Genomic DNA, 9,828 nt, shown 5'->3' with positions numbered 1-9,828 from the left:
TTTTTCTTCATTTTCTCTTCTATACATATTTTAGGTTTAATTACTCTGTGTTGTTGTTGTTGGTCTCTATAGTTTCGCAAAATTTTCAATTAAGTCTCTGTATTATTTTTTCTTTTAAGTGGGTCTCTGTAGCAATGTTTTTTAATTAGGTCCCTCTTGGTAATAATTGACTTAATTGTATAAGAACCCACTTAAAAAAAATTGGTGCAAGAACTCAAATAAATGAAAAAAAAAGTATAGAGACTCAAATTAAAAAAATTTGATGTAAGGATTCAATTAAAAATAAAACTATAAGACCAAAAGAGTAATTAAACCCATATTTTACCCTTCAAATTTGGTTATTTTCAAGAAAAAAATGCTAGAAGGTCATCTGAATTGATTGTTTTTGACTATTACTTAGTCATTAACTCAATTTCTTTATTCAACAACATATTTTATCTCATACTTTTAAATACTCATAACAAATTAATAACTAAAAATAATAAATTCTGATGACTATCTAGCATTCTTCTAATTTAATTTTACTATTTTTCTTAATAATTAATATAGTTTTGAAATTTTAAAAATGAGGGCTAATAAAATTTTTATCATAATAATTTTATGCTATTATTATTTAAACAATGATTAGGAGTCCTAACTAATCAGTTCATGAGAATTTTAATCTTAGACTATAATTCTCTAAAAAAATATATCAATTAAGAAAGATATAATATGTCTACTGTTTATTATTGTGAATAATTTAATTGGTATTTTTCTTTTCTTTAAGGAGTTAATTAATCTAATTTTAAACTCTTCAAGAACTTAATTATCATTTTACTCATTTCTAAATAAAAATGTTTAATTCTTTTATCTTTTGATGCTTTAAAAAAAAAATACATATATTTAAATTTTTTACTTATTTAAGTATTAGAAAGAAAATAAAATGATAAATTCAAACTTTCAATTATTACTCCTATTATTTTTCATTTAAACAAAATTTTTCACATATCAACTTTCTAATAATTTAATATATTTTGATATTAGATGAAAAAGATATAGATAAAAATAATGTATATTATTCTTTTTATTTATTTATGTGCACTAAACATTAATAAAGATTTATTTGTAAATAAATATTTTTAATATTTTATTTATGAGTTTAGGTAACCCAATTTTTTTGTGTCTTTTTATTTATTTTGTTTACAGTATAGACAATTTAATTATAAATATATTTCGTTTATAACTTTATATGGTAAATAAGACAAGACACAAATTTTAAATACATAAAAAAAAAGTGAAAAGAAAAAATCGATCCCTGATTTTTTGGTTCATGGACATTTTTAAGTCTCTGAAAATTTAAAAATACATTTAAGTCGCTGATCTCTTATCGAGGATCTAATTTGTTCAATTTTAAAAATTCTTCATCCGTATAAATAGATCAGTACAATGGAAATCACGTTTGATGTTTTCTATTGAGTCTGAACCGACTCAAGTGAACAGATCAATATGTCTAGGTTTTAAAAAAGTCAAGATTTAAATATATTTTTAAATTTTCGAATACTTAAATGTATGCAAATCAAAAGGTGAAGGACCTATTTGTTCTTTTTCTCTAAACAATTGTATTCGATAGGAGAGAAGTTACATGCTTAACATATCTTGTTTTATATTTTATTGTTCTATTTAACCGATTCAAAAATCTATAAGTCCAAAATAATGTGCCAAATCTAAAGTGTTGTTTTTATTATTACGTATGAATGAATAGGCAATGCTATTTTAAATTCAAGTATCAACATATACTAATTATTGTTATTGATATCTTGTTCCATATGTGTTGTGGTTGGAGCTTAATTAGAAAAATCAAATTCAAGTTTTTTCTGAAAGAAAGAATTTATTGTGCGAAATTTAAAACATGGATTTGAGGGTGTGAGAGAGAGGCCATTGTAAATGGGAAAGATATCCAGGATAGTGAAGCACGCAGGATCGCATTAGCATGTGTACTTACAGAGCCCACATAGTTTAAGGAGCAATGAGAAAGCAAGTCCAAGCACTATAAAATGAAACAACTATTAAGTTGTAAAATACAGAGTCGTGTTACAAGCACATAGCGAACTATTCTTTCGCCTTTTACTAAAGAATACCGTGTGCTTGTCACTTTAAGGGTGTGTTTGTTTGAGGGGAAAATGGGAGGAGGGAAATAGGAAGGAAAGAAATTGGAAGGAAAATAACTATTTTCCTTTGTTTGGTTGAATAGAAAAGTCAAAGGAAAAAAATGAATAGTGTAAAAAAATAGGTGGGACTCATTAAAAAACTTTTCTTTCCAATAATGGATGGAAAATGGAAAGAAAATGTGTTTTGTATCAATATTTCAATATTACCCTCTACTTTTTAATATATTTTAAAATATCTAAGGATAAAATTGTCTTTTTATAACATTATATACTATTTCTTTCCTCCTCATTTTCCTTTCATCCAAACATATCTAAGAAAAATAAAATTCCACTCAATTTCTTTTCTTTCTCTTCTTTCCTTTCTATTTCTTTCCTTCTAACCAAACAAAATCTAAGCGGCATACACTTATTTTTGTAAAGGGTTTTCTTTTTAAGAGAACTCTGCAATATAATAAAAAAAATTTTTGTGATAGATTTTGTTAATCATTTTTTTTCTTTTAAATTCTAATTTCTAGTTTTAGATTTTTTTTCTAGGATGTTAGGTTTATCTAATTCTCTTTGTAATTATAAGGTACAAGTTAATTTAATTTAAAGAGAATGTATGGGGTCTATTGGTACGTTGTTGGCAATGGCAAATTTTTTTATATAAATAAGTTAAATATTTTGTTTATTAATATATATTGGAAGGTATTTTATTTATCTATTGGTATTACTATTTTAATTTAATTAGTACTTAAAAGAGTACATTCGATTAAAAAATTTTCACCTATCTTATTTGCATCCATATATAACAAAAAATGACTTATTTATAATATAAATAAAATATTTGTATAATTATTTTATATGTGTAAACATGATAAATAATATGATATAAATATATCTTAATTTATTTATTTAAATAAATAAAATATTTAATTTATTTATTTAAATAAATAAAATATTTAATTTATTTATTTGAACAAAAATGTGCAGTCACCATAAAAAATTTTGTTTTTATACTATTATTTATATCAGTCAATTCGTTTTAGTAATTAAATCCAACCAAATTAGTTCAAACTTCAAACACAATAAAAATCAATTTTATTAGAAAAAAGTATCTATATGTTTCAACTTTTTTTACATCTTCGCATTTTTCTTTTTTTTTTTCTAGTGATTTTATATTTTATATTTTTTTTTTATTTGAACATTTTATTTTTACTCTTGGTAAGAGAATAAAATAAGATGAATTATGAGAAGACAAACAAAAAAAAATGAATAAAAAAAAAGATGAAAAATTTTGAGTTATATAAAATTTATTAAAAATATAACACCGAAAATTTTTAAGTGGGACATAAAAATTTTACACCAAAATTTCTTAACAGTGACATAAGTTCCTATTAAGAGGATAAAATAACAATTATGATAATAGGAAGAAGGAGGAGGAGAGTTTTAAAGTATGAAAAATTTATCGAAAAATAATACCAAAAATTTTGTTTCTTCTTCTACTTCTCTTTCTCATGTGTTATTGAAGTTATTTATTTATTTTTTATTTAATTTATTTTTATTTTTTTTGTTTTATTCCTCTTAAAAAAAATTATAAAAAGATGAAATAAGAACAAAAAGATGAAGAAGAAAAAGATGAAAAAGAAGAAGAAACAGTAAAAAATAAGAGAAAAGAGGGAGAAGAATTTTGAATTGTATAGAATTTATCAGCAAAATAACATTGAAATTTTTTAGCAATAAGTCAATAACATAAATTTTTTAGTTTTGACACTGAAATTTTATTACAAAAGTATAAAAATGTCTTCATTAATGCTGTATTTTTTTCTTTTTTTTAATTCTTCTTTCTTTCTTTCTTTCTTTTTTTTCTGTTACTCTTACTTTTTCTTTTAGAAGTATTGCTTCTCATATAATAATTATTTTTGATGTTGTGTATACAAACTTAGTTCGGAAACAAGTACGAAAACAAGACTAAATCATGAACAAAAAACATCTCCAAAATTAATTTTAAATCGGATAACTTTATCAATATGCCTTCAATGACACCAGAACCACTACAATTATATTTTGATGATCTAGTTATATCAAATTGGAGTGATGAGACTAAATACACTTCAATTATAAACAAAAATACATCCAAATCAATTTTAAATCAGACAACATTATCAATATGACAAAAATCCAATAATAACAATAACTATCATACGAATGAGAAGATTATGATGATGATAGAGAAAAGGAACAAAAGAAAGGAGAAAAAAATTAAATGAGAAAAGAAAGAGGAAGAAGAGAAACAAAAAAAGGAGGTGGTGGTGATAATAGTGATAACGATAATTAAAGAGAAAGATAACAAAAAATGAAGAGGAGGAGGAGGAGAAATGAGGAAGAACATGCACGTATGAATTTGAAACATTAAGAAGAAGAAAAAGAGAGCACATATAAATTTAAAATCTTTATTAATAATTTGGTTAGACTTGATTAAATATTTTGCTTATTTGTTTATTCTATTTGTATAAAGAAATTTTTGTAAAGATATTTTTGAAACGAAATTTAAAATAAGACAAAATAGCACAATCTAATAATATTAAATGAGAAAAGATTTAAAACAGCAAAAACTACAATTTTTTTAAGAGAAGGGGATGAGCATCATATAAGAGATATAAGAGAGAAAACATAAGAAAATCCTGCTGTATTGATATAGAAATATTTAAATAGAATAAAACATGATCGGTCATTATATTTTGGTTAAATATGAGGTATAAAAACACAATAAATAAATAATAGATATTAATGATTTATGGCTTTCGTTATAATCATTTGTTCCTAAATAATTAATGAAATTCTTTTTCCTAGTCATAGGCAGGCTAAAATTTTTTATTATAAACAAAGTTTTTGTGCAATTCAATAATATTAGTTTTGTATGTTTTTTTAGGAGAATAAGTAATTGGACCTTTCCAATACTTTGCATAGAATTTTAAAAGTTTTTAAATATAAAATTAGAGAATCTGATTTTTTTGGTTATAATATTATTTTAATTTTTAAAATTTACAGTTTATAAATTGGATCTTTCGATTTATATACTTTCATTTTTTTATTTTTAAATATAAAGCGAAAGATCCGAGTATAAAAATGAGAGGATTCGATTTTTGTACTAAAAAATTGAATAGTCTAATCTTTGTATTTTTCAAAAATCAAATAGTCTAATTTTTATTCTTTAAATTAAATTATCTCACATTTTAAAATAATAGCACAGAAGTCTAAAGTTCAAAAAAACACTGTTGTTAATCTAATATAAAAACGAAAAAGTATTCATGGGCATGCTTTAAACTTCAAAAAGAAAGTGCGTGTGATGCGTAGAAGAAAATGATACACAATATGAAAAATGGGAGTTCTAGAAGGGCGTGGCGTCTATAAATTTTGATCGACTTTAAATGCAACTGCATTCTGCGTCTTCACTATAATTTATTTGATCAAGTATGCGTAAACATTCAATATTAACGGAACAGAACGCCTTCTTTGAATTTCAATGCTTCTTTAAATTAGTCTCCAAGAATAACAATTAGCAGAAAATTAAAAGAGGATAGAAAAATGAAAATAAAAGACGACCCAACATGAAGGTCGTAGCAATGAGTCAGCACCTTCACATATACACCATCCCGTCCTCATTCCCCATGATTCCATTATATGTCTATAAAGTATAAATAGAAGCCACTCCTCTCTTCATCAACCACACTACAAAGCTAACCTCACTTATTACCATCTACTTCTCATTCCTTCCCTTAGCTTCTTAATTCACAATCATGGCCGTCTTCACATTCGAGGATGAAATCACCTCCACCCTGCCCCCTGCCAAGCTTTACAATGCTATGAAGGATGCCGATTCCATCACCCCTAAGATTATTGATGACGTCAAGAGTGTTGAAATCGTTGAGGGAAACGGTGGTCCTGGAACCATCAAGAAACTCACCATTGTTGAGGGTCAGTAACTATTCAATTCAGTAGACATACTATATATCTGATAATTATGTGTTGTGAATTGTAATAATAATAATGATATAAATGCAGATGGAGAAACCAAGTTTATCTTACACAAAGTGGAGGCAATAGATGAGGCTAACTATGCATACAACTACAGCGTTGTTGGAGGAGTGGCGCTGCCTCCCACGGCAGAGAAGATAACATTTGAGACAAAGCTGGTAGAAGGACCCAACGGAGGATCCATTGGGAAGCTGAGTGTGAAGTTCCACTCCAAAGGAGATGCAAAGCCAGAGGAGGAAGACATGAAGAAGGGTAAGGCCAAGGGTGAAGCTCTCTTCAAGGCTATTGAGGGTTACGTCTTGGCCAACCCTGCTCAATATTAGAACACTTAGCTCCATGTTGATTCGCAGTTGTTTTTTTTTTTTTGGGGGGGGGGGGGGGCATGTTTGTGTGTGTGCATGCTTCAAATAAAAACCCATAGTAAAAGAATGATGGGATTCAAATTGCAAAAACCCCTAATAGTCGTACATCAATAATATTCAATACCAGAGCCTTTTCAATCATCACTACACGGGAAATGAAAGCATTGAGGATTATGTTATAGGCAAGACATCACGCTTTTAAATGAAAAGCTTTTAATATAATGAACAAAAGCTTAAATGGCTATACTACAGGAAACTATAAGAGATCAGCAGCTCCCTTGATTTATAATCTAAGAGGTAATATATATTTATAATCTAAGAGGCAATATATAAGCATAAAACTCTTTATCCTTTCTAGACATTGATCATCAAAAGCATATTGAATTTTCCTATCTTACTACAATGTTTATGTACCAAAGAATAAATGGGCAAACCGAAACGTGAGAATACTGTCGTGTCTGAACTACTGGGCTGAGGAGGTAAAAGCAACGTTACCCAAACCCATCTTTTGTCCCAACACTGTAAGCTGCTCTACGAAGTCCACTCCAGTCAGGAGTTCTGTTGCCCCGTATATAATGTGCTTAGGAGGCTGCTGTTGTTGTGAAAGCTCTTGCAGACTGCAATATTCAACATAATTACCTCCACCGATCATGAATACAATTGCTTCCTTAAAGGGTCCCTTCAAATGGCTGCTACTTGTTCCTGAACCAGACTTTGGAGCACGTGGATCAAATATAAGATATGAATCTATTTCGGGATTTGGCCTTCCTTCAATCAAGGCTTCAACTGCCCTTGCCAATGCAAGCTGCTTGTCACCAGATCAGATTTTTAACACCGGCTGTGACTGCACTAATTGACTGTCCATAGAGCTTCTCGGCCCAGTCAACAATGTTACTTCTGCTGGCAGAGTTTGCCGATGCAAAGGAAGCGTTTAATGCCTTGATCTTTTTCACATACTGAAAAGCAGCAGTATCAACCTCTGACTCTTGTAGTGCTGCCTCCACACTGTCCACTTCTGATTGATTGATGGTTTCAGAGGAAATAAGATACAGGATGGCAAAACGAAGCTTATCCATCTTGGTGCCTGGTCCCTTAAGCACGCCAAGAAGGTCTTTCCATTCAAAGGTCCCTCTCATCATTGCATTCTCTGTCTTCACATAATTATTGAGCGCTCTCTGTTTAATCTCACTCAACAATGTGGTGGCAATGTTGGTATGCTTATCAATAACCTGCTTCCTCTCTGTCAGCTCAGGCAGCGAGTTCACTGCGTTCATCAAATGCTTTGTGTTACCAATCAAGTCTGTCCCATCGAACTCGGCACCATGTGTCCCACTAGTCCTCTTGTTCACCTCATCCACGTCCTTCTTATACTTATTCAGCTGAGTCTCAATCTCCTCCGCAACCGCTGGAAACTCCAGTGACCCATTTGCAGCCCAAAAGGGGTCAGAACTATCCAACTCATAAGACCTCATCCCACCCTTCTACCCCTGGACATTCAATCTATTCAACCTCAACCCAAGCACATCATGAACCAGTGGCTGGTACCTAAAATCATGCTGAATCGCCACCGCCAACTCAAAGTTCCTATCAAAGATACACAGCACTGGCCTCTGAAACGAGCTAACAAAATTCCCAGCCTCACTAAACAAATTGTTCTTGGACAACAAATGATCCCTTAGCCTCTGATCCAATGCAGATGCAACCATCTCAGCTACCCCTAGGGCACCTAATAATTGGCACAACAGCCAAAGTGGCGAGAACACAGAAGAGCCCATTAACAACCTTCTCCACAATCCCCTCAATCTCCCTGTCCCCAGCAGAAGGATCATTAAGCTGAACAAAACAAGACTTATCCGCCAAGGAAAACAAATTGTCCTCAAGAGTGATGAATTCCAAGTGCTGATCGTGGACCTTGGAGATCCGCTGGATGGAGTCGGAGGCAAGGGTGCCGGATGCGAGGTTTTCAAGGAGGGGGCGGGGGATGGAGGTTGAGAAATTGAGGTGGAAGGAGTGGTAGAGGGAGCGGTATGCGTCGGAGAGGATGCGGTTGATGTTGTTGGGAGTTGGTTGGACGAAATAGACGGCGGGGACGTCGTGGACGGGGTTGCGGTCCTTGTCGATGAGGAAGTAGAGGGTGACGCCGTGCTTGCGGAGGTCCTTGACGTGGATCAATGGAGAGAGGATGTTCTGGCAGAACCTGTCGTAGATCAGGATCTTGTAAACCTCCTCGTTCGCCGTCGTCGATGACGCGTTTATTGGCTGGTTCAGGTTCAGCATCCTCGCGATGCATTCTGAAGCCGATTCAATGAATCAACAATCAAACACAATGCATTGAATTGAAAATGGAGTAATCATTCATTTGAAATTATTACCGGTTTGTTTCTGGCGGAGATTGAGAGACATGGTTGGCTGGTCGGTTGTGCTCTATGGATCTGAAATTGGATGGTTGCAATGCAGAATAGTGAAGATGGATAAAATCGAATTAGACGTAGGGTTTTGGTTTGGGATCCAGTGTTCAAACCCTGCACTCGCACAAAGCCGTTAGTCGTAGATCCAGGGGCGAAGCTAGGTAAATGCGTTGTTGGTGGAAGGGGGAGTGTTTCCCACTTTACATTTTGGTTGGTGTGTTAGTGGAGTGCAGCAGAGTGATTCTCTCGTCAAATGAAAGAGAACTCTCTGGGAAAAAACAAAGAAACGAAGAGAAAAGATGTTAAATAAAAGGGGGTTGGTCTAAAATCAGCCTAGGTATTTTGGGCACATCTGATGCATCATCTAATTAAGATCATTGAATTATGTTAAAAAAAAATCAACGGTTGAGATGATATTAATTTAAAACTTTAAATATTAAATAAAAGGTGAGTTCTATGGTGTAGAAAGAAAAAAATTTCTATACCTATAGATATGTGTTGGCTCATTGGAGAGTTTGACAAGTGTTTAAAGAAAGAGACAAAGTTTATACTCTTTGTAGGAATGATATAAAAAAATTCTCTTTTTTATATAGAATTTAAGTGAGTAATTATTTTCATTATGACTAATTATGTTGACATAATAATAGACCTCATCATAAATTGGATTTCTGTTTTATTATTGTTCGAAAAATAACGACTCAGTTTAAGCTATTAACCATTTAATCTAAATTTATTTTTTATTTACAAAATATATAGTAAATTATTTTATATGTCAATATTGTTTAAAAATAAAGGGTTGTATGATATCTAATAAAAAAAATATTTGTGTCATAAGTTTTATATTATTAAATTGTCTTAAAAATATGTTTACCGTCACAAAATTTAAAAAATTGT

At 30.8% G+C, this 9,828-nt stretch overlaps 1 protein-coding gene and 2 pseudogenes across 1 annotated transcript; 2 read left to right on the top strand and 1 right to left on the bottom strand.

Annotated features, from left to right (window-relative positions):
- The first annotated feature begins 2,068 nt into the window (after positions 1 to 2,068).
- LOC112715523 (U5 spliceosomal RNA) lies at positions 2,069 to 2,136 on the top strand (annotated as a pseudogene).
- Positions 2,137 to 5,540: 3,404 nt separating this feature from the next.
- Positions 5,541 to 6,670, top strand: LOC112702920 (pathogenesis-related protein 2). The gene is made up of 2 exons (XM_025754158.3): positions 5,541 to 6,104; positions 6,192 to 6,670. Exons 1-2 carry the CDS (start codon positions 5,927 to 5,929, stop codon positions 6,485 to 6,487), a joined length of 474 nt encoding a protein of 157 aa, XP_025609943.1. The 5' UTR covers positions 5,541 to 5,926; the 3' UTR covers positions 6,488 to 6,670.
- Positions 6,671 to 6,808: 138 nt separating this feature from the next.
- Positions 6,809 to 9,141, bottom strand: LOC112702906 (SEC1 family transport protein SLY1-like; annotated as a pseudogene).
- Positions 9,142 to 9,828: the final 687 nt, after the last annotated feature.

Source organism: Arachis hypogaea, chromosome 1 (genome assembly GCF_003086295.3).
Source record: "Arachis hypogaea cultivar Tifrunner chromosome 1, arahy.Tifrunner.gnm2.J5K5, whole genome shotgun sequence".
NCBI lineage: Eukaryota > Viridiplantae > Streptophyta > Magnoliopsida > Fabales > Fabaceae > Arachis > Arachis hypogaea.
This window is presented reverse-complemented; position numbering and strand designations above follow the sequence as displayed.